Here is a 24,621-nt window from a genome sequence, read left to right as displayed (position 1 = left end):
TGGGTGGTGGGACTCATCGGGTGGTGGGACTCGGACGCCTGGATCCCTTTGGGGCATCTATGGGGTGGTGGGACCCGGACGCCTGGGTCCCTTTGGTCTAGGAGGTTTATGGGCGGTGGGATCTATCGGGTGGTGGGACCCCTTGGGTGGTGGGACTCAGACGCTTGGGTCGTCTATGGGGTGGTGGGACCCAGACCCTTAGGTCCCTTTGGGGCAGGACTACGGGTGGTGGGATCTAGACGCCTGGGTCCCTTTGGGGCGTCTATGGGGTGGTGGGACGCAGACACCTGGGTCCCTTTGGAGCGTCTATGGGGCGGTGGGACGCAGACGCCTTGGGTCCCTCCAGGGTAAGAGGTCCACGGGGTGGGGGTGGTGGGACCCAGACGCTTGGGTCCCTTCGAGAAGAAGGAAGGAAATGGGCTCGACTGGCTTCGAGCGGGGGAGGAGGACGCCTGGGTTCCTCTTGTGTCTCAGAGGGGGGGGGACACGCTTGGGTCGCCCTCAGTTGATGCTTCCACCTCCTCGGTCAGGTCCAGACTCTGCCGACATGCGGGTCTTCGTCTGCCTCCTCTTCTTCATCCCAGGTAGGGAGCTTTTCCTCGGATGCCCGTGTCCCCTGAGAGGAGGGGTGGGGGTCGTGGTGGGAGCCCCTCTGGTCTTTGGGGGTGTAGGGGATGATGGGTAGGGGTCCCCAGATGGCTGGGTCCCCAAAAGGCCTGGGTCCCTGGGTCCCTCCGGTCTTTGGGGTTGAAGGTATGGCCAGAAGATCTCTGTCCGTGGCCACCTGGGGCCCTCCGGTCTTTGGGGTTGAAGGTATGGCCAGAAGATCTCCATCCGTGGCCACCTGGGTCCCCCGGGTCCCTCCGGTCTTTGGGGTTGAAGGTATGGCCAGAAGATCTCCGTCTGTGGCCACCTGGGTCCCCAGACACCTGGATCTCCAGATGTCCGAGTCCCTCAGCTGCCCAGGGTCCTTCTGGCCTTTGAGGGTTGAAGGTCTCCTCAAAACATCTCAGTGCCCGGACATCTGGGGCTCCAGACACCTGGGTCCCCAACCACCTGCGTCCCCAAAACACCCACGTCCCGGGACATCTCGGTCCCTCAACGAGCCAGCGTTTGGGGTTGAAGGTGTCTCCAGAACATCTCCAGCCCTGGACTCCTGGGTCCTTGGACCCCCAGGTCCTTGATGACCTGGGTCCCCAGATTCTTGGGTCTCCAAAACACCTCCAAGACCTTATGTCTTTCTTCAGGCTCCCTGTCCATCTGTCATCAAGGACCTGGGGTTGAAGGTGTCTCCAGAACATCTCCAGCCCTGGAGTCCTGGATCCCTGGACCCCCAGATCCTTGATGACCTGGGTCCCCAGATTCTTGGGTCTCCAAAACACCTCAAAAATCTTACGTCTTTCTCCAGGCTCCCTGTCCATCTGCTCGGAGCCGGTGATGGGTCCAACTGAGTTGGTGGCCGGGTTGGGTTCCTGCCTCTACATCTCCTGCCACTACGACCTGTGTCAAGCGGGACAGGACGCCCAGCTCGATAAACTCGTTTGGATCCGTAACCCCTTTTACGAAAACACGAAGAAGGAATTTATGGGGGTGAAGGTGAGCGAACCCCCAAGAACCCCAGAAGCCAACAAGGGCGACTGCAGCCTGATCCTGCGCCGCATCCGAGCCGGCGACGCCGGTTTGTACGGGTTGCGGTTGGTGGCCAATCCCAGCCGTCGGAACAGCAAAGACCTCCGGTGGATGCACCGTGTCACCGTCAATGTCACCGGTAGAGACGGAGGACACCCCCATTGTCCCCCCAAATTGTTCCCCTTTGTCCTGCCCATTGTCACCCCAGTATCCCCACGCTGTCATCCCATTATCCCCACGTTGTCCCCCCATTATCCCTCTACTTGTTCCCCCATTGTCCCCCCATTTTTCCCCTTTTCCCACCCATTGTCACCCCAGTATCCCCACGTTGTCCCCCCAGTATCCCCACATTGTCACCCCAGTATCGCCACATTGTCATCCCATTATCCCCACGTTGTCCCCCATTATCCCTCTACTTGTTCCCCCATTGTCCCCCCATTTTTCCCCCTTGTCCTGCCCACTGTCCCCCCATTATCCCCACATTGTCATCCCATTATCCCCACCTTGTCCCCCATTATCCCTCTACTTGTTCCCACATTGTCACCCCATTTTTCCCCTTTGTCCCACCCATTGTCACCCCATTATCCCCACATTGTCATCCCATTATCCCCACCTTGTCCCCCATTATCCCTCTACTTGTTCCCACATTGTCACCCCATTTTTCCCCTTTGTCCTGCCCATTGTCACCCCATTACCCCCACGTTGTCCCTCCATTATCCCCCATATTGTTCCCCCATTTTCCCCCTTTGTCCTGCCCATTGTCGCCCCATTATCCCCACATTGTCCCCCATTATCCCCATGTTGTCACCCCAGTATCCCCACATTGTCACCCCAGTATCCCCACATTGTCCCCCCATTATCCCTCTACTCATTCCCCCCTTATCCCCCCATTTTCACCCTGTTGTCCCATTATCCCTCCCCTTGCCCCCCCTTGTCCCCCCCCTTGTCCCCCTTTGTCCCCCCTCGTCCCCCCATTATCTCCCTCCCATTATCCCACATCATCCTCCCATCCCCCCGCATCCCCCCATCGATCTCCCCCTTCTCCCCCCATCATCCCCACCTTATCCCCCCCATCATCCCCCCGACCCCCCCATCACCCCATATTGACCCCCCTTACCCTCTCCTCCATCTCTCCCCCCCCCCCAAAACACCTTTCGCAGACACCCCCCCTGCCCCCCACCTATGGCCGGACCCAACGCCCCTCACCCAAGGCCAGAAGACCACCCTTGGGTGCTGGGTCCACCCCTCCTGCCCCGAAGAAACCTTCACCCTCACCTGGGAGGGGCCCATCACCAAGACACCGGGGGTCCAAGTGGAGGCCTGGACCCCCCCGGATACCGTCGTGTCCTTCCCGGTTATCGGCACCCTCTTGACCTTCGAACCTTTTTGGTACCATGACGAGACCTTCCTCAACTGCACCCTGCGGGGGTCCGATAGAAAAATCATCGCCTGGGCGTCCCGGGAGCTCCAGGTCAACTGTGAGATATGGGGTGGGGGTCCTTGGGTGGGGGGGTGGGGGGGTTATGGGGTGGGGGGCACCTGGGTTCCTCATAGAAGGGTTACGGGGGGACGGCAGATGAGCCTGGCTTGGGCGTCCCACCAGCTTTAGGTCCGCTTGGAGATATTTGGGGGGAGGTCCCTGGGGGGGTTCCTTGGGGGTTATGGGGGTTATGGGGGTCCCTGGGGGTTATGGGGGTCCCTGGGGGTTACGGATGTCCCCTGGCTGCCCCATATGGGGGTTATGGGGGGGTGAGGGGGTCCCTTGAGGGGGCTATAGGGGTGCTGGAGGGATTTGGGGGGTCCCTGGGGCGCTTATGGGATTCTAGAAGTGCGCGTAGGACCCATACTGGTTTGTACTGGTCCCCCCCCCGCCGCCGCCAGATCCCCCGCGGGACGTGCAGGTGGAGTTGACGCCGTCGTTGCCCGTCCACGAGGGCCAGGAGGTGACGCTGAGCTGCCGGAGCTCGGCCAAACCCCCCTCCCACGCCTACACCTGGAGCATGGGGGGCCACATCCTGCCCCACCAGACGGCCCAGGTGGTCCTGAGGGCCGTCCAGGCCACCGAGAGCGGCCCCTACAGCTGCCAGGCCACCAACGCCGTGGGGACGATCGAGTCGCCCCCCACCGTCCTCAGGGTCTACTGTGAGTGGGGCGAGATGGGGCGGGGCGGGCGGGGCAAGATGGCGGCGGTGGGTGGGGCAAGATGGCGGCAGAGGGCGGGGGAAGGTGGCGGTGGTGGGTGGGGCAAGATGGCGGCGGTGGGTGGGGCAAGATGGCGGCAGAGGGCGGGGGAAGGTGGCGGTGGTGGGTGGGGCAAGATGGTGGCAGAGGGCGGGGCAAGATGACAGCATGGGGGGACCTGTCAATCACCCTTAGCCCCGCCCCACGAGGCACCTGTCAATCACCCTTAGCTCCTCCCCACGAGGCACCTGTCAATCACCCTTAGCCCCGCCCCATAAGGCACCTGTCAATCACCCTTAGCCCCGCCCCATAAGGCACCTGTCAATCACCCTTAGCCCCGCCCCACGAGGCACCTGTCAATCACCCTTAGCCCCGCCCCATGAGGCACCTGTCAATCACCCTTTGTCCCACCCCATAAGACACCTGTCAATCACCCTTAGCCCCGCCCCATGAGGCACCTGTCAATCACCCTTGGCCCCGCCCCATAAGGCACCTGTCAATCACCCTTAGCCCCGCCCCACGAGGCACCTGTCAATCACCCTTAGCCCCGCCCCATGCCGAAACCGTCCTTCGCCCAGAGCCCCACCCCACAACTCACCCACCAATCACCCATCGCCCTGCCCATGTCAATCACCCACCGCCCCGCCCCTTTCTGCCCCTGGGGGGGGGCGTGTCCAGGACCTCTCCCAACCAATGACCGCCCACAGACGCCCCGCGGGACGTGCGGGTGGAGGTGACGCCGCCGTCCCCCATCCACGAGGGCTGGGAGGTGACGCTGAGCTGCCGGGACTCCTCCAACCCCCCGTCCCACACCTACACCTGGACCATGGGGGGCCACATCCTGCCCTACCGCACGGCCCGGGTCCTCCTAGAGGCCACCAAGGCCGAGGACGGCGGCTCCTACAGCTGCCAGGCCACCAACGACTTAGGGACAGCCAAGTCCTTCCCTACCACCCTTGAGGTCTACTGTGAGTGGGGCAAGATGGCGGCGGAGGGTGGGGCAAGATGGTGGTGGGGTGGTCGAGAGGGTTGTAGGGCGGTCAAGATGGTTGTAGGATGGTCAAGATGGTTGTAGGGTGGTCAAGATGGTGGTGGGGTGATCAAGATGGTGGTGGGGTGATCAAGAGGGTTGTAGGGTGGTCAAGATGGCGGTGGGGTTGTCAAGATTGTTGTAGGGTTGTCAAGATGGTTGTAGGGTGGTCAAGAGGGTGTTGGGATGGTTGAGGTTGGTGTTAAGGTGGGTCAAGATGGTGGTGGGGTGGTCAAGATGGCGGTGGGGTGGTCAAGATGGCAGTAGGGTGGTCAAGATGGTGGTGGGGTGGTCAAGATGGCGGTGGGGTGGTCAAGAGGGTTGTAGGGTTGTCAAGAGGGTTGTAGGGTTGTCAAGAGGGTTGTAGGGTGGTCAAGATGGCGGTGGGGTTGTCAAGATTGTTGTAGAGTGGTCAAGAGGGTGTTGGGATGGTTGAGGTTGGTGTTAAGGTGGGTCAAGATGGCGGTGAGGTGGTCAAGATGGTTGTAGGGCGGTCAAGAGAGTTGTAGGGTGGTCAAGATGGCGGTGGGGTGGTCAAGATGGTTGTAGGGTGGTCAAGAGGGTGTTGGGATGGTTGAGGTTGGTGTTAAGGTGGGTCAAGATGGCGGTGGGGTGGTCAAGATGGCGGTGGGGTGGTCAAGATGGTTGTAGGGTGGTCAAGATGGTAGTAGGGTGGTCAAGATGGCGGTGGGCATGGTCAAGATGGCCATGGGGTGGTCAAGACAGTTGTAGGGTGGTCAAGAGGGTTGTAGGGTGGTCAAGATGGCGGTGGGGTGGTCAAGATGGTTGTAGGGCGGTCAAGAGGGTTGTAGGGTGGTCAAGATGGTTGTAGGGTGGTCAAGATGGCGGTGGGCGTGGTCAAGATGGCGGTGGGGTGGTCAAGACAGTTGTAGAGTGGTCAAGATGGTTGTAGGGCGGTCAAGAGGGTTGTAGGGTGGTCAAGATGGCGGTGACGTGGTCAAGATGGTTGTAGGACGGTCAAGAGAGTTGTAGGGTGGTCAAGATGGCGGTGGGCGTGGTCAAGATGGCCATGGGGTGGTCAAGACGGTTGTAGGGTGGTCAAGATGGCGGTGGCGCGGTCACGGTGGTCGTAGGTGGTCAAGATGGCCGTGGAGTGGTCGAGGTGGAGATTGGTTGGCCACCGCGGTAGCGTGGTGCTCAGGGGGGTCACGAGGTGGTCAAGGTGGCCAATGGGGTGGTCCAGAGGTGGGTAGGGAGGGGCCGAGGTCACCGTCGGGGGTCAAGACGGCTGTTGGGTGGTCAAGATGGCGGCCGGCTAGCCGCGGTGGCCGTGGGGTGGTCACGGTGGCCGTAGGGCGGTCGCAGCGGCCATAGGATGGGGGCGTGGCACCCGCCCCTTTCAGCCAATCCCCTTTCGCCCCGCCTCTCACGCTTAGCCCCGCCTTCTCCCCTTCCCTAGACCCTCCCCGAACGGCCACCTTGGAGAACTTGACCTCTCTGCCGGCGATGCTGGGCTCCCGCGTCACCTTACGCTGCGCCTTCGGCCCCGCCCGCCCCGCCCCCACCTACGTCCAATGGCTACGCGACGAGCGCTGGGAGGCCGACACCCCCGGCCCCGCCCTCACCTTCAACGCCGACCCCGCCCGTGCCGGCGCCTACCGTTGCGCCGGCCAAAATCCCGCCGGCCGCGCCCTCTCCCCGCCCCTCTCCGTCATCGTCTGGTGTGAGTGGCGGTTTCGAGGCCCCCCCCCCCCCCCCCAGTTCTCACCCCCCCCCAAATGGAGGTTTTGAGGCCCCCCCCCAGTTCTCCCCCCCCAAAATGGAGGTTTCAAGGTCCCACCCCCCCAGTTCTCACCCCCCAATGGAGGTTTCGAGGCCCCCCCCAGTTCTCACACACACCCCCAAAATGGAGGTTTTGAGGCCCCCAACAATAATTTCAGGTGCCCCCCCCAATTAAGGTTTCAAGCCCCCCCGCTTTTGAGCCCCCCCCCAGTCCTAAATAACAGTTTTGAGCCCCCTCAGCCTTAAATATCAGTTTCAAGCCCCCCCTTGAGACCCCTACCCCAAATATCAGTTTCAAGCCCCCCCCGGGACCCCTACCCCCAAATACCAGTTTCAAGCCCCCCCCCCCGCAGTCCTACATGACAGTTTCAAGCCCCCCCTTTGAGACTCCTACCCCCAAATACCAGTTTCAAACCCCCCCAGCCCTAAATGACAGTTCCAAGCCTCCCCCCGCCCCCTTTTCAGACCCCTACCCCTGAAATATCCGTTTCAAGCCCCACCCGCAGCCCTAAATGACAGTTTTAACCCCCCTGCCCCATTTTGAGCTCCTGTTACCCCCCCAAATATCGGTTTCAAGCCCCCCCGCAGCCCTAAATGACAGTTTCAAGCTCCCCCAGCTCCCTTTTGAGACCCCTACCCCTGAAATATCAGTTTCACCCCTACCCCTGAAATATCAGTTTCAAACCCCCCAGCCCTAAATGACAGTTTCAAGCCCCTCGCCCTTTTGAGACCCCAACCCCCAAAATCAGTTTCAAGCCCCCCCAGCCCTAAATGACAGTTTCAAGCTCCCCCAGCTCCCTTTTGAGACCCCTAGCCCTGAAATATCTGTTTCAAGCCCCCCCCGCAGCCCTAAATGACAGTTTCAAGCCCCCCAGCCCCCTACCCCTGAAATATCCGTTTCAAGCCCCCCCCGCAGCCCTAAATGACAGTTTCAAGCCCCCCCCAGCCCCCTTTTGAGACCCCCTACCCCTGAAATATCCGTTTCAAGCCCCCCCCGCAGCCCTAAATGACAGTTTCAAGCCCCCCAGCCCCCTTTTGAGACCCCCTACCCCTGAAATATCCCTTTCAAGCCCCCCCCCGCAGCCCTAAAGGACAGTTTTACCCCCCCCCACCCCATTTTGAGCTCCTGTTACCCCCCCCCCCCCAAATATCGGTTTCAAGGCGCCCCAACCTCCACCGACGCCGGTTTCTCTCCCGTTTCCCCCAGATCCTCCCAAAACCGCACGGGTCCTGCAGAGCCCGGCGGGTCCGGTGGTGGCCGGGGGGGGTCCCGTCCGCCTCCGCTGCCAGGTGGGGGCTGCCGAACCCCCCCAGGTGACGATCGGCTGGTTCAAGAACGGGCAGGAGCTGCCCGCGCCCACCCCCGACCTCCTCCTGCCGGGACCCCAACCCGCCGACGCCGCCGTCTACGCCTGCCAGGCCCGAAACGACGTGGGGGTCGCCCGCAGCCCCCCCGTCGCCCTCGACGTCCGCTGTGAGTCGTACCCCAAAAAATTCTCCCCCCTGGGGGGGGGACACAAGGAGATGGGTGAACCCCCCCATACACCCCCAGGACCCCCTTTTTTCCCCTTTTCTTTATGGGAAGCACCCAGGTATCTGGGACCCCCCCCAAAAAGAGGACCCAGGTATCTGGGACCCCCCCAAAAAAAGAGGACCCAGGTATCTGGGTTCCCCCCACCCCAAAAGGGGGACCCAAGTATCTGGGACCCCCCCACCCCAAAAAAGAGGACCCAGGAATCCGGGTGACTCTGCTCTGGACCCCCTTTATCCCCTTTTTTTCTTATTTATGGGAAGCACCCAGGTATCTGGGAACCCCCCCAAAAAGGGGACCCACGTATCTGGGCACCCCCCCACCCCAAAAAGGGGTCCCAGGAATCCGGGTGACACCCTCCCCTGTTCTGGACCCCCTTTATCCCCCTTTTCTCTTCTTTATGGGAAGCACCCAGGTATCTGGGACCCCCCCAAAAAAGAGGACCCAGGTATCTGGGCACCCCCCCACCCCAAAAAGGGGTCCCAGGTATCTGGGTGGTCCCCCCCCACCCCCAGGACCCCCTTTTCCCCCTTTTCTCTTCTTTATGGGAAGCACCCAGGTATCTGGGACCCCCCCAAAAAAAGAGGACCCAGGTATCTGGGTCCGTCCCCCCCCCCAAAAAGGGGACCCAAGTATCTGGGACCCCCCCACCCCAAAAAAGAGGACCCAGGAATCCGGGTGACTCTGCTCCGGACCCCCTTTATCCCCTTTTTTTCTTATTTATGGGAAGCACCCAGGTATCTGGGAACCCCCCCAAAAAGGGGACCCACGTATCTGGGCACCCCCCCACCCCAAAAAGGGGTCCCAGGTATCTGGGTGGTCCCCCCCCACCCCCAGGACCCCCTTTCCCCCCTTTTCTCTTCTTTATGGCAAGCACCCAGGTATCTGGGACCCCCACCCCAAAAAGGGGACCCAGGTATCTGGGACCCCCCAAAAAAAGGACCCAGGTATCAGGGACCCCCCCCCAAAAAAGAGGACCCAGGTATCTGGCCCCCCCCCACCCCAAAAAGGGGTCCCAGGAATCCAGGTGACACCCTCCCCTGCTCTGGACCCCCTTTATCCCCTTTTTTCTTATTTATGGGAAGCACCCAGGTATCTGGGACCCCCCCAAAAAAGAGGACCCAGGTATCTGGGTCCCCCCCCCCACCCCAAAAAGGGGACCCAAGTATCTGGGACCCCCCCCCCCAAAAAGAGGACTCAGGAATCCGGATGACCCTGCTCCAGACCCCCTTTATCCCCATTTTCCTTATTTATGGGAAGCACCCAGGTATCTGGGACCCCCCCAAAAAAGAGGACCCAGGTATCTGGGTCCCCCCCCACCCCAAAAAGGGGACCCAAGTATCTGGGACCCCCCCCCCAAAAAGAGGACTCAGGAATCCGGATGACCCTGCTCCAGACCCCCTTTATCCCCATTTTCCTTATTTATGGGAAGCACCCAGGTATCTGGGAACCCCCCCAAAAAGGGGACCCACGTATCTGGGCACCCCCCCACCTCAAAAAGGGGTCCCAGGTATCTGGGTGGTCCCCCCCCACCCCCAGGACCCCCTTTCCCCCCTTTTCTTTATGGCAAGCACCCAGGTATCTGGGACCCCCCCCCAAAAAAGGACCCAGGTATCAGGGACCCCCCCCCCAAAAAAGAGGACCCATGTATCTGGCCCCCCCCCACCCCAAAAAGGGGTCCCAGGAATCCGGGTGACACCCTCCCCTGCTCTGGACCCCCTTTATCCCCTTTTTCTTATTTATGGGAAGCACCCAGGTATCTGGGACCCCCCCCAAAAAAGAGGACCCAGGTATCTGGGACCCCCCCAAAAAAAGAGGACCCAGGTATCTGGGTTCCCCCCACCCCAAAAAGGGGACCCAAGTATCTGGGACCCCCCCACCCAAAAAGAGGACTCAGGAATCTGGGTGACCCTGCTCCAGACCCCCTTTATCCCCATTTTTCTTATTTATGGGAAGCCCCCAGGTATCTGGGACCCCCCAAAAAAGACAACCCAGGTATCTGGGCCCCCCCCCACCCCAAAAAAGGGGGTCCCCAGTTATCGGGGTGCTGACGTTTGCGCCGCAGTCGGACCCCAGGGGGTCGAGCTGGTGCCGGACCCGAGCCGACGGGTGCAGGAGTCGACCAACGTCACCCTCCGGTGCCGCGCCGACGCTCGCCCCCCGCCCAGCGCCTTCGAGTGGTTTCGGGACGACAGACCCCTCGGCCGGACCCCCAAAGGATTATGGGTGCTCCGGGCGGTGGAGACTCGGCTATCGGGGCGGTATCGCTGCCGCGTCACCAATGACATCGCCACCGTTGACTCCGATGACGTCATCGTCACCGTTTACCGTAAGGCGCTCGGGCGTTTGGGTCCTATTTTTTGGGGGGGGGGGGGTGTTTTGGCCCCGTTGGGACCCAAGCGTCCGGGGGAGGTTGGGGGGGTGGGAGGGGACCCAGACGTATTTGGGACGGGGGGACCCCAAAAATCTGGGTGTCGCCTCTTCCTCTTGACCCCCCCCCCCCCAGACTCCACCGCCACCATCCTCCGAAGAACCTTCGTGGGTCTCGGCGCAGGGTTGAGCATCCTCTTGGCGTTGGGCACCCTTGGGTGCTTCCTCCGCCGACGGTGAGATGGGAATCCTAGTTTTTTGGGTGTCTGTGTCCGTCCCCCCCCCCCAAAACCTAAAGGACCCAAAATTCTGGGTAGGGCGGGGGGGGGACACGACACCCAAGTGTCCCGTTTGTCCCCCTTAGGTGGCAGAGGCAGATGGCAGCCGACGAGGAACCCGTGGTAGAACCATCAGGGACCTTCTTCCTCTGCAATAAGAAGGTACGCCGTCCCACCCATCGATGTCCGGGTGTCCCCTGTCCCCCCCCCCCAACACCTGGGTGTCCCCCCCGCCCCCCCCCCGGGATGTCTGGGTCCTCAAGGTGCTACTTGAGGGGTCACCCATCTTGCCGCAGCCCCAGGCTCCCGGGTCTCCCCGACCTCCTCGTGGCGCCGATGACACCGACACCATCAGTTACTCGTCGTTGCTGTCACCTCCTACGTCTGGCGCTGTCCCCAGGTAACACCCCCCCCCGTGTGTCCCCCCCCAATTTCTGAGGGGACCCAGGGACACCGGGGCACCCTTGACCCTCCCTCTTTTGTCACCGCGTACCCCCCCACCCCCAGGCTGCGAGGGGACACCGTCGTCTACACTGTCCTCAAGAGGAACGATGGTGCTGCAAAGGTGCCTAAGTGCTCCATGTCCCCCTTGATGTCCCCCACGTCCCCCTTGATGTCCACCATGTCCCCAATGTCCCCCTTGATGTCCCCCACGTGCTCCATCTCCCCAATAACCTCAATGTCCCCAATGTCCCCCTCGAGGTCCCCCATGTCCCCAATGTCCCCCATGTCCCCCTTGATGTTCCCCACATGCTCCAACTCCTTGATAACCTCAATGTCCCCCTTGAGGTCCACCATGTCCCCAATGTCCCCCATGTCCCCAACATGCTCCATTTCCCCGATAATCTCAATGTCTCCCTTGAAGTCCACCATGTCCCCCATGTGCCCCATGTCCCCCTTGATGTCCCCCACGTGCTCCATCTCCCCAATAACCTTAATGTCCCCCTTGAGATCCACCATGTCCCCAATGTCCCCCATGTCCCCCTTGAAGTCCCCCATGTCCCCCTTGATGTCCCCCACGTGCTCCATCTCCTTGATGATCTCAACGTCCCCCATGTCCCCCTTGAGGTCCACCATGTCCCCAGTGTCTCCCACGTGCTCCATCTCCTTGATAACCTCAATGTCCCCATTGAGATCCACCATGTCCCCAATGTCCCCCACGTGCTCCATCTCCCCAATAACCTCAATGTCCCCCATGACCCCCATGATGTCCCCCATGTCCCCAGTGTCCCCCATGTCCCTCTTGAGGTCCACCATGTCCCCAATGTCCCCCATGTCCCCCTTGATGTCCCCCATGTGCTCCATCTCCTTGATAATCTCAATGTCCCCCATGTCCCCCTTGAGGTCCACCATGTCCCCAATGTCCCCCATGTCCCCTTTGATGTCCCCCACGTGCTCCATCTCCTTGATGATCTCAACGTCCCCCATGTCCCCCTTGAGGTCCACCATGTCCCCAATGTCTCCCACGTGCTCCATCTCCTTGATAACCTCAATGTCCCCATTGAGATCCACCATGTCCCCAATGTCCCCCACGTGCTCCATCTCCCCAATAACCTCAATGTCCCCCATGACCCCCATGATGTCCCCCATGTCCCCAGTGTCCCCCATGTCCCTCTTGAGGTCCACCATGTCCCCAATGTCCCCCATGTCCCCCTTGATGTCCCCCATGTGCTCCATCTCCTTGATAATCTCAATGTCCCCCATGTCCCCCTTGAGGTCCACCATGTCCCCAATGTCCCCCATGTCCCCCTTGATGTCCCCCACGTGCTCCATCTCCTTGATAACCTCAATGTCCCCATTGAGATCCACCATGTCCCCAATGTCCCCCACGTGCTCCATCTCCCCAATAACCTCAATGTCCCCCATGACCCCCATGATGTCCCCCATGTCCCCAGTGTCCCCCATGTCCCCCTTGAGGTCCACCATGTCCCCAATGTCCCCCATGTCCCCCTTGATGTCCCCCATGTGCTCCATCTCCTTGATAATCTCAATGTCCCCCATGTCCCCCTTGAGGTCCACCATGTCCCCAATGTCTCCCACGTGCTCCATCTCCTTGATAACCTCAATGTCCCCATTGAGATCCACCATGTCCCCAATGTCCCCCACGTGCTCCATCTCCTTGATAACCTCAATGTCCCCATTGAGATCCACCATGTCCCCAATGTCCCCCACGTGCTCCATCTCCCCAATAACTTCAATGTCCCCCATGACCCCCATGATGTCCCCCATGTCCCCAGTGTCCCCCATGTCCCTCTTGAGGTCCACCATGTCCCCAATGTCCCCCATGTCCCCCTTGATGTCCCCCACGTGCTCCACCTCCTCACTAACCTCAATGTCCCCCAGATCTCCAATAACCTCCATGCCCCCCATGTCCCCCTCGACGTCCCCGTCCCCTGTCACAGCCACCCTCCGTCCCCACAGGCCACCGAAGGTCCCGACTACGAGAACGTCCCACCTGGTCCCAGCACCAGAAATAGGGACAGGGATGGGGACAGGGACGGGACGTTGGTCTACGCCGCTCTGGCCCTGTCCTCCCCGGGGACGCAACAGGGACATGCCGGGGACGATGGGGACACTGTTGAGTACGCCGCTCTGAGGCACTGAGACCTTGGGGACACCAAGATACGGGGAAGTAACCACCACGGGGACACGGGGACACCATAAAATGTCCATGGGGACACCATAAAATGTCCACAGGGACACCATAAAGTGTCCACGGGGACACCATAAAATGTCCACGGGGACACCATAAAGTGTCCACAGGGACACCATAAAATGTCCATGGGGACACCATAAAATGTCCACGGGGACACCATAAAGTGTCCACAGGGACACCATAAAATGTCCATGGGGACACCATAAAATGTCCACGGGGACACCATAAAGTGTCCACAGGGACACCATAAAATGTCCACAGGGACACCATAAAATGTCCACGGGGACACCATAAAGTGTCCATGGGGACGTGAGGACTTGGCCACCATGGGGACACAGGAACGCGGCCACCGTGAGGTTCACAGGCAGATGGTGGCGTTGAGGACATGGAGACACCGAGGACACGGTGGTGGCCACTTCAGGGTCAGGGTCCTGACCAATGTGGGGGACATGTCACCATGGAGGACATGCCACAACCATGGCGGCCACCACGGGGACATGTCACCATGGAGGACATGCCACAACCATGGCCACCAAGGGGACACGTCACCATGGAGGACGTGCCACCACGAGGGACGTGCCACCACGAGGGACATGCCAACATGGAGGACATGCCACCATGGAGGATGTGCCACCACGAGGGACATGCCAATATGGGGGACATGCCACCACCACCACCACCACGGAGGACATGCCACAACCATGGCCACCACCACCACCGGGACATGCCACCGTGGAGAACATGCCACCATGGAGGATGTGCCACCATGGAGAACGTGCCACCATGGAGGACGTGCCACCACGAGGGATGTGCCACAACCATGGCCACCACCACCACCGGGACGTGCCACCATGGAGAACGTGCCACCATGGAGGACGTGCCACCATGAGGGATATGCCACCACGAGGGACGTGCCACAACCATGGCCACCACCGCCACCACCACCATGGGGGACATGCCACAACCATGGCCACCACCACCACCGGGACATGCCACCATGGAGAACGTGCCACCATGGAGGATGTGCCACCATGAGGGACATGCCACCACGAGGGACGTGCCACAACCATGGCCACCACCACCACAGGGACATGCCACCATGGAGAACGTGCCACCATGGAGGATGTGCCACCATGAGGGACATGCCACCACGAGGGACGTGCCACAACCATGGCCACCACCACCACAGGGACATGCCACCATGGAGAACGTGCCACCATGGAGGATGTGCCACCATGGAGGACGTGCCACAACCATGGCCACCACCACCACCACCACCACGGGGGACATGCCACAACCATGGCCACCACCACCACGGGGACATGCCACCATGGAGAACGTGCCACCATGGAGAACGTGCCACCACGAGGGACGTGCCACCACGAGGGACGTGCCACAACCACCCCCACCTTGAGGACACCAGGGTGATGGCCACCACCACCGTGGCAGACTTGCCAGGCCATGGACGGTGCTATGCCGCTGCCACCGAGAAAGCCACCGCCACCCCCCCAATAAAATAATTAGGGTTAATTAATTGGCCCGGACGCTTGGGTCCTCTCCTGTCGCGACCGGTGTCCCTGGAGCCGATTGGGTGGGGGGGTTGGTTAGGACGGACTGGGGTGGGAGTGGCCGTCCGGACGATTGGGTCCCTTGGGTTGGGGCGGGAGGAGTGGGAAGGCTGGGGGGGGATTTATGGTCATCGGTCCCTCCCTGCCACCGTCCGTCCGTCTGTCCGTCCGCCTGCTGCTACGGTAGGGCTCATCTTCTTCTTCTACCCCTGACCTTCACCCAACCCAAGGACCCACCCCCCTGTCCCCCACCTAAAGGTCCCACCACCAACCCAAGGACCCACCACCCAGCCCAGCACCACCCTGGGAACCCCCCAGAGATCCCACCTCCACCCCAAGGACCCCACCACCCACCTCAGGAACCCCCAAAGACCCCACCTCCAACCCAGGGAACCCACCACCCACTCCAGGCCCCCTGGGAACCCCCTAGAGATCCCATTTCCACCCCAAGGACCCCACCACCCACCTCAGGAACCCCCCAAAGACCCCACCTCCAACCCAGGGACCCACCACCCACCCCAGGCCCCCTGGGTACCCCCCAAAGACCCCACCTCCGACCCAAGGACCCCATCACCCACCTCGGGAACCCCCCAAAGACCCAACCTCCAACCCAGGGACCCACCATCCACCTCAGGAACCCCCTGGGACCCCCCAAAGACCCCACCTCCACCCCAAAGACCCCACCACCCACCTCGGGAACCCCCCAAAGACCCCACCTCCAACCCAAAGACCTCACCACCCACCTCAGGAACCCCCCAAAGACCCCACCTCCAACCCAGGGAACCCACCACCCACCCCAGGCCCCCTGGGAACCCCCTAGAGATCCCACCTCCACCCCAAGGACCCCACCACCCACCTCGGGAACCCCCAAAGACCCAACCTCCAACCCAGGGACCCACCACCCACCTCAGGAACCCCCCCCCAAAGATCCAACCTCCCACCCAGGGACCCACCACCCACCCCAGGCCCCCTGGGAACCCCCCAAAGACCCCCCCTCCAACCCAAGCACCCCACCACCCACCCCAGGCTCCCCTGGAAACCCCCTAGAGATCCCACCTCCACCCCGAGGACCCCACCACCCACCTCAGGAACTCCCCCCCAAAGACCCCACCTCCAACCCAGGGACCCACCACCCACCCCACTGAACCCCTCGTAGAACCCAACCGCCATTGGCCAACTCAACTGAACCCTAGAAGATCCTGGCCACCATCGGCCGCCCCGTCTCAAGGTCTGGAAGACCCTGGCCACCATGTCAGCCCCACCCTTTGCCATCAACCACCGCCTGTGTTTGGGGGTCTACGCGAGTGCCTTCACCTTGGGGTTGCCCCTCAACGTGGTGGCCCTGGTGGCCTTGGGGACAGCGGCCCGACGCCGGCGCCTGCTGCCCGCCGACATCCTCCTCCTCAACCTGACCATCGCCGACCTAGCGCTGGTGGCCTCCTTGCCCATCCGCATGGCCGAGGCGGCGTGGGAAGCCACCTGGAAGCTTCCGCCGGCCCTCTGCCCGCTCTTCGTCTTCCTCTTCTTCACCAGCATCTACCTCACCATCCTCTCCCTCACCGCCCTCAGCGTTGACCGCTACCTCAGCGCCGCCTTCCCCGTCCGATACCGCCGGCGCCGACGGGCAACCCACGCCGCCGCGGCCGCCGCCGGCTTCTGGGTGGCCGCTTTGGCCCACTGTAGCGTGGTCTACGTGGCCCAACCGGACGCGGCGGTCAACGGCACGGCGTGCTACACCCGTTTCGCCGGTCCTCAGCTGGCCGTGCTGCTGGCTCTCCGCCTGGAGATCTTCCTGGTGCTCTTCTGCCTACCCTTGGCCATCACCGCCTTCTGCTACGGCCGCTTGGTCTGCATCGTGGTCTCCCTCCCCACCGCGGCGCCGGGTAAGAGGCGACGAGCGGTGGCCCTGGCGTCGGCCACGGCGGTGGCCTTTGTCCTCTGCTTCGCCCCTTTCAACGTCTCCCACGTGGTGGGGTACCTACGGCGGGAGAACCCGCCTTGGAGAGCCTACGCCGTGCTGCTCACCACCCTCAGCGCTTGCCTCGACCCTCTCATCTTCTGCTTCTCCTCCGCCGCCCTAAGACGGGGTCTCTGGCAGGTTTGGGACACGGTGGGACTCGGCCGGCTCTGTGCCAGGCGCCGGTTGCCGGTGGGGCAAAGCGAGGGTCCGGCTGAGGTGACTGGACGTGGAGGATCTGGAGCATCTTCACATCAAGGGGTAGATGGTGCTGAGCCGGTGACACCTTGGGGGCTTCAGACCTGAAAGAGCCCAACGTGGGACGTGGGTTTTGGGGAGGGGGTTGTGGGATGCGTGGATGGCTTGGGGACGGTTTTGGGTGAGATGAGGAGGTGTTTGGTGGTTGGGGCAAGCTAAGCTGGAGCTTTATGAGCCATGAAAGGCTTCCTTGGGCTGGGTGGGATGAGTTGGGTTCACCTGAAGCTTTGGGTTGAGTTGGGGTCCGCCGAGACGTCGGGTTGATGTGGGGTCCGCCGAGACGTCGGGTTGAGGTGGGATTAACAGAGACGTTGGGTTGAGGTGGGGTCAAAAGAGACATCGGGTTGACGTGGGGTCTGCCGAGACGTCGGGTTGACGTGGGGTCTGCCGAGACGTCGGGTTGACGTGGGGTCTGCCGAGACGTCGGGATGAAGTGGGGTCTGCCAAGACGTCGGGATGAAGTGGGGTCTGCCAAGACGTCGGGTTGACGTGGGGTCTGCCAAGACGTCGGGTTGACGTGGGGTCAACAGAGACGTCGGGTTGACGTGGGGTCTGCTGAGACGTCGGGTTGACGTGGGGTCTGCTGAGACATCGGGTTGACGTGGGGCCTGCTGAGACGTCGGGTTGAGTTGGGGTCTGCCGAGATGTTGGGTTGAGGTGGGGCCTGCCGAGACATCGGGTTGATGTGGGGTCTGCCGAGACGTCGGGTTGGCGTGGGGTCTGCCGAGACGTCGGGTTGAGTTGGGGTCTGCCGAGACATCGGGTTGACGTGGGGTCAACAGAGACGTCGGGTTGACGTGGGGTCAACAGAGACGTTGGGTTGAGTTAGGATCAACAGAGACGTTGGGTTGAGGTGGGGTCAACAGAGACCTTGAGTTGAGTTGCTTCTCCAGCCCTGCCCTCTTCCCCCTCATCATCCTCCAGTTCTGAGGTCACGGGCAGCGGCCAATGCGTCTCTCCTGCATCTGGGTCCCTTCCAGGAGAGCCAATCGGGTGAAAGTAAGGGGGGGTGGGGTGGAGACCTACATGCCTGAGTCTTCTCCTGGCTGTGGAGCCAAGTAGGTGAACGTAGGTTGACAGGGGTGGGAATCCGGATGCCTGGATCCTCTCCAGTACCCATTGGGCGAAGGAAGGTCATGGAGTGTGGGAACCTGGACTCCTGGGTCCTTCTGCTCCCATAATGCCCTGGGGCCGAGCCGCTGCCCCTTCCCTGGTGCCCCTTGTCCCCATTTCCAAGGAACTTGGGATTCCCTCGGGGAAAGCGGAGAGCAGCCGGATGCCTGGGTCCGTTCCCAGATGCCGGGATCCCTTGGGAAGACGAAGAAAGGATGTCTGGGTCCTTGGGTGCGGTGGGGGGAGGGAAAAAGACCCCCACCCCCCCACCCCCCCCCTCGACGTCTGGATCCCCTGCGGACGTGTGCCCATGAACGTGGCTTTTGGCTGCGGTCAAAAAAAACAAAAAAAAACATCAAAACTTCCTTGATGTTATCGAAGCCACTTCCCCCTCCTCCCCCCATCACCAGAGGGACCCAGGCATCCGGGGAAAGAAGGGGGGGCAGTGGGTTTGGGAGGGTGGGGGGGCACCCAGACATTTGGGAGGGGCCCCCGGCGTTGGAGGCCACCCAAAATCCCGTCGGGATAATAAGGTACGTAGGGGGAATAAAGGGGGATGGGGGAGGTTGGGGTGCTGGGGGGGGGGGGGGGCACACGGATGCCTGGGTCCTCTCCTGAAGGTTTGGGTCCTTTGGGGAATTGGGGGGGGGGCGCGGGTGTCTGGGTCCCCTCTGGGATTTTGGGAGGGGGACGTGGTGGAGGGGGGGGGGTGTTGGTTGGATGGATGCCTGGGTCCTGTACGGTGGGGAGGGGGAGGCTATACTGGGAGGAATTGGGAGGGGTGGGGGGGAACTGGGGTGGTGTTGGGGAAGGGGGGGGGCTACCCCAGATGCCTGGGGTCTGCCCCCCCACCTTGGGTGGGGTGGGGGGGTGAATATATAGTTCTAGGCATTGGACCAGATCCAACCCCCCCCACCCTAAAGGGACCCAGGTATCCAGGGGCTCCCCCCTCCCCCTCAACGCTCCCAAGGGACCCCAGTTTTTTGGGGCTCCCTCTATCCCCCCCCCAACCCAACACCCACCCCCCCCCCAGGGACCCAAGCGTCCGGGGACCCGGGCATCTGCCCCTCCCCACCCCACCCCCCCCTTTGCAGGAAACAACAATTAAACAAATAAGGGTGGCACCACCCAGTCCGGACAACTGGGTCCAGTTTGGGAGTGGGAGGCAGTGGTGGAAAGCCCGGACACCTGGGTCCCCTCTGGAGCAAGGTGAGACCACCATGGTCGTCCCCCCCATTCCTGTCCGCCCCCCCCCCCCAGATGCCTGGGGTCCGTTTAGGTAGGTGGGTTGGAGTAGGGTGAGGACCACCTGGATGCCTGGGTCTTCTCCGCGTCCCCCTCTTGGTCCATTGGTTGGACCAGGAAAAGCCTCCTGAGATACTTGGGTTCCTCCTGAGATACTTGGGATCCTCCCGAGATACTTGGGTTCCTCCCGAGATACTTGGGTTCATGCCCCAATGGGACCCACAGCACCCACCCAGGTCCTTTCCCCCCCACCCAATCCTCTTACGGGTCCACGTATCTCCCCAGGGTTGTCCTCCAACCATGCTGGTCCTCACTATCTACATTCTGACCTTCTCCGTGGGCTTCCCGGCCAACATCTTCACCTTCGCCACCCTCTTGGGCAAGGCCCGTCGGCATGTCTCCCCCTCCGACATCCTCCTCCTCAACCTGACGGCCGCCGACCTTCTGCTCCTCCTCTTCCTCCCTTTCAAGATGGTCGAAGCTGCCGCCGGCATGACTTGGCCCTTACCGGTTGTCCTCTGCCCGGTGGCCAACTTCTGCTTCTACTCCAGCATCTACCTCAGCAGCTTCTTCTTGGCGGCCCTCAGCGTTGAGCGGTATCTCGGCGTCGTCTTCCCCCTCCAGTACAAGGACCGGAGAAGACCGGCGCGGGTGATGGCCGTCAGCGTTGTCCTCTGGCTCTTGGCCTGTTCCCATTGCTCCATCGTCTTCGTGGCCCAGTACCATGGTGGTGGGAACCAGACCCTGGCCAACAGGTCCACGGTTATCGGCTCCGATGGTTCCACGGTCAACGGGTTCAAGCTTGGGAGCTCCAAGATGTCCAACGCTGATGACTTCGACCTCAATGGCTTCGGCAGCTCCAACCCTGATGGCTTCACCCACAGTAACTCTCGGATCTCCAGCCCCAACATGAGCAAGCCCAAAGTCTTCGATATCTCCAACCCCGGTGACTCCACGGACAATAACTTCATCCCCCACGGCTCCAAGAGCACCAACAGCGACATCTCCGCCCGCAGCGGCTCCAGGCTCTCCAGCCACACCGTCTCCACCTCCAAAATCTCCACCACCAAAGGCGCCAACATCCAGGACATCTCCGGCCCTGCTGGTGTCTCCCAGACCTCCAACATCCCCAGTTCATCTGCTCCCAGCGTCCATCATCGCTCCACCACCAACAAAGTCCAGAAGTGCTACGATGACTTCTCTGACGACCAGCTGAGCTTTGTCCTCCCGCTACGCCTGGAGGTCTTCCTCGTCCTCTTCCTCCTGCCCTTCACCATCACCATCTTCTGCTACATCAACTTCGTCCGAGTCCTCCTCGCCCGGCCAAATATCCCGCTGGAGAAGAAGCAACGAGCCATGGGCTTGGCCGTGGCCACCATGGTCAACTTCGGGGTCTGCTTCGCGCCCTACAACATCTCGCACGTGGTGGGCTTCGTGGAGAAACGGAGCCCGGACTGGAGGGTCTACGCTTTGCTCCTCACCAGCCTCAACGCCGCTCTAGACCCTCTCGTCTTCTACTTCTCCTCCACGGCGGTGCAGAGGGCCATGGCCGGGGTGGTGGTGGCCATGCAGGACAAGCTCCGGGTGGTGGTGGGCTGGTATTACGGGGCGCGTTCTCCTGGGTCTTCCCAGAATGAGTCTGAGGGCTCGTTGACATGAAGCTTGTTGGGGGGACCGGGGGGGAGGAGGGGGTGAATGGTCTCACCATGGGTGGGGGGTTGGATTTGGGGGGGGGGGGGGTTGGGGGTCGGAAGGGCTTTGGACGGTGGTGGCGTTTCTAATGTCCTTAGGGTCGTGGCCGACTTGGCCCCATAGCATCAAGGAACACTGGGTGGTAGGAACATCTCCAACAGCTTGTAGGGCTATGGAGAACACGGACCCATGGTTCGGGGCGATGACATCATGCACCGGGTCACGGCGTCACCTCCGACATCCGTGTGGCCACGGACAACTTGGACCTGAAGTTTGAAGTTTATGGTCTCCATAGATCTGTGGGCCCCATGGGGCCAAGATGGATGTTGTCCGTGGCCTCCACGGGTTGAGGGTCTCCATGAAGCCGAGGTCTGTGTTGGTCGGTGGCCTCCATGGGTCAATATCTCACGTCGGTTGACATTCTGCATGGGGTGACATCCCGTGGGGGTCGATGTTCTCCATGGCTTGATGGCCTCCATGGGGTGGTGGCCTCCATGGAGCCAAGGTCTGTGTTGGTTGGTGGCCTCCATGGGTCAATATTTTGCATCAGCTGATGTTCTGTGGGGGTTGACATCCTGTAGGGGTTGATGTTTTCCGTGGCTTGATGGCTTCCATGGGATGGTGGCCTCCGTGGAGCCGAGGTCTGTGTTGGTTGGTGGCCTCCATGGCTCAATATCTCACGTCGGTTGACGTTCTGCATGGGTTGACATCCTGTAGGGGGTCGATGTTCTCCATGGCTTGATGGCCTCCATGGAGCCGAGGTCTGTGTTGGTTGGTGGCCTCCGTGGAGCCGAGGTCTATGTTGGTTGGTGGCCTCCGTGGGTCAATATCCCACATTGGTTGACATTCTGCATGGGTTGACATCCCGTGGGGGTCGATGTTCTCCACGTCGGTTGACGTTCTGCATGGGTTGACACCCCGTGGGGGTCGATGTTCTCGGTGGCTTGATGGCCTCCATGGGGTGGTGGCCTCCACGGGGTGGTCCCCTCCTCTCCCTGCTGTTCCCCCAGAGAGCCCCACCCCAAACACGAGATATTTATTCAAGACTGTGGTCCACGAGTGGTCAATGCTGAAGTGGGGGGGGGGGGGGGGGTGAAGATCTGGACACCTGGGTCCAAGAGGAGAAGAGGGACCCGTGGGTCCCTTGGTGGGGTGGGGGGTGGGCACATCCTGATGGGGGGTGGGGGGATGGACACACCCGGACCCCTGGGAGATCGTGGTGATGATGGTGGGGAGAAGAAGGTTGCCGAACGCCTGGGGGTGTCGTGTGTCGTCCCGTCCCCCCCCCCAGATTTTTTTGGGGGTGGGGTAGGGTGGTAGAACTCTACCCATGGTGCTCTAGCGCCATCTAGTGGCCTGGAAGTCTTCCGGCACCCATGGGTGGGTGCTCCCCCACCCAAGCCCCCCCCCCGCCAAAATCCTGGGTCCCCTTGGCTAAAAGATCCCCCCACACACACTTCCTCCCCCACCAAGGGGACCCAGGAGTCCGGGGTAATTTCCCTATAGGTCTCCCCATGCAAATGAGCATGCAAATGAGCATGCAAATGAGCCCAGGGAGAAGAAGGAGGAAGCTGTCTTAAGCCCAGCCGCATGGCTGGGTTCCCCTCCCCACTTTTAGGGGATATTTGGGGTGTCCTTCAGGGGTATGATTGTAATTAGGAGTAATTAACGCATAAGCTCAACCCTAGGTTTTATTTCATCAACGCGGGTGTTAATCACTCCATTAGCATAAACAAAAATGTAAGAATTGTAAGTTAAGAAATAAAAATAAACCAGCAATAAAAACAGTTTTTAAAACTCCAGACAAAAATACCCCCCCCCCCCAAAATAAAAAATTAAAAAAACAGGAAATTAATTAGGTGTAATGAATGCATACAAGCTACAGCTTCTATTTAATGAAGCTATCATTAATTACACCCAAGTAGCATGAGAAAATTAATTTCAAAATAAAATGAGAATACCGATTGAGTGTGATTAATGCATAAATTCAGCATAATTATTATTTAATAGATCACGGGCATTAATTACGTCCAAATGGTATTAAGCCAGTAATTAAAAAAGTAGACTTTAAGATAAATAAAATTAGAGTGCTCTTTGAGTGTAATTAACGTATAACTCCGGCATAATTATGACTTAAAATACCACACGCATTAATTACGCCCAGTCAGGACTAAACTAATAATTAAAAAAAAGCGGAATTTAAGACAAATAAAGCTGGAATACTAATTAGGTTTGGCAGTGCAGTTATGGTTTACCGTTAGGCTTGGGGTTAGGTTTATCCCCGATCACCGGCCGTAATGGTTTAGGGTTTAGGGTTGAGGTTAGCGCTAGGCTTAGGTTTGGGGTTAGGGTTGAGTTAGGGGTTAGGGTTAATTTTGGGGGGTTAGGCTTCGTGTTCGGGTCACGCTAAGCGTTAACCTTAATTAAGGTTAAGGGTTGTGTTAGGCTTTGAGAGGGGTTTAGAGTGAGGACTAGGTTGGGGGTTAGAGTAAAGGTCAGGTTTAGTTTGGTTTATGGTTGGGGTTAGTGGTTAAGGTGTAAGTTAGCGCTTAGGAGAGGAGTTAGGGTGAGGATTTGGGTTAGGGCTTAAGAATTAGGGCGAGGATTTGGGTTAGGCCTTAAGAATTAGGGCGAGGATTTGGGTTAGTGCTTACGATACTAGTTAGGGCGAGGATTTGGGTTAGCGCTTAAGAATTAGGGTGAGGATTTGGGTTAGAGCTTATGATACTAGTTAGGGCAAGGATGTGGGTTAGCGCTTAAGAATTAAGGCAAGGATTTGGGTTAGTGCTTAAAAATTAGGGCGAGGATTTGGGTTAGTGCTTATGATACTAGTTAGGGCGAGGACTTGGGTTAGCACTTAAGAATTAGGGCGAGGATTTGGGTTATTTGGGTTAGAGCTTATGATACGAGTTAGGTTGAGGATTTGGGTTAGTGCTTAAGAATTAGGGCGAGGATTTGGGTTAGCGCTTACAAGTTAGGGAGAGGATTTGGGTTAGCGCTTAAGAATTAGGGCGAGGATTTGGGTTATTTGGGTTAGTGCTTACGATACGAGTTAGGGCGGGGATTTGGGTTAGTGCTTACGAGGTAGAGCGAGGATCTGGGTTAGTGCTTAAGAATTAGGGCGAGGATTTGGGTTAGCGCTTAAGAATTAGGGCGAGGATTTGGGTTATATGGGTTAGCACTTACGATACGAGTTAGGGCGAGGATTTGGGTTAGAGCTTAAGAATTAGAGCGAGGATTTGGGTTATTTGGGTTAGCACTTATAATATGAGTTAGGGCGAGGATTTGGGTTAGTGCTTAAGAATTAGGGCGAGGATTTGGGTTATTTGGGTTAGTGCTTACAACACGATTTAGGGCAAGAATTTGGGTT

At 60.0% G+C, this 24,621-nt stretch overlaps 4 protein-coding genes across 4 annotated transcripts in view; 3 read left to right on the top strand and 1 right to left on the bottom strand.

The window, feature by feature from the left end:
• Positions 1 to 16,430, bottom strand: part of ATP4A (ATPase H+/K+ transporting subunit alpha) — a 36,019-nt gene extending 19,589 nt beyond the window's left edge. Inside the window, exons 1-3 of the mRNA XM_075018687.1 lie at positions 16,301 to 16,430; positions 2,905 to 3,049; positions 1,397 to 1,556 (exon numbers count right to left, since the gene is read on the bottom strand). The gene's annotated coding sequence lies outside the window, so the exon portion shown is untranslated. The remainder of the gene's footprint in view (positions 1 to 1,396; positions 1,557 to 2,904; positions 3,050 to 16,300) is intronic.
• On the top strand, positions 548 to 11,166 carry CD22 (CD22 molecule). The gene is made up of 12 exons (XM_075018751.1): positions 548 to 584; positions 754 to 882; positions 1,409 to 1,768; positions 2,889 to 3,107; positions 3,511 to 3,771; positions 4,518 to 4,805; positions 6,261 to 6,524; positions 7,791 to 8,057; positions 10,180 to 10,443; positions 10,621 to 10,720; positions 10,849 to 10,924; positions 11,059 to 11,166. Exons 1-12 carry the CDS (start codon positions 548 to 550, stop codon positions 11,164 to 11,166), a joined length of 2,373 nt encoding a protein of 790 aa, XP_074874852.1.
• On the top strand, positions 16,138 to 17,249 carry LOC142026003 (free fatty acid receptor 3-like). Its single transcript, XM_075018750.1, has one exon. The coding sequence runs from the start codon at positions 16,236 to 16,238 to the stop codon at positions 17,247 to 17,249; it is 1,014 nt and encodes a 337-aa protein (XP_074874851.1). The 5' UTR covers positions 16,138 to 16,235.
• Positions 17,250 to 18,788: 1,539 nt separating this feature from the next.
• On the top strand, positions 18,789 to 21,424 carry LOC142025946 (free fatty acid receptor 2-like). The gene is made up of 2 exons (XM_075018688.1): positions 18,789 to 18,847; positions 19,845 to 21,424. Exon 2 carries the CDS (start codon positions 19,860 to 19,862, stop codon positions 21,216 to 21,218), a length of 1,359 nt encoding a protein of 452 aa, XP_074874789.1. The 5' UTR covers positions 18,789 to 18,847; positions 19,845 to 19,859; the 3' UTR covers positions 21,219 to 21,424.
• Positions 21,425 to 24,621: the final 3,197 nt, after the last annotated feature.

The sequence above is a fragment of the Buteo buteo genome, chromosome 31, assembly GCF_964188355.1.
Source record: "Buteo buteo chromosome 31, bButBut1.hap1.1, whole genome shotgun sequence".
Lineage (NCBI taxonomy): Eukaryota > Metazoa > Chordata > Aves > Accipitriformes > Accipitridae > Buteo > Buteo buteo.
The sequence above is the reverse complement of the archived record's forward strand: the minus strand, read 5'-3'. Positions and strand labels throughout refer to the sequence as shown.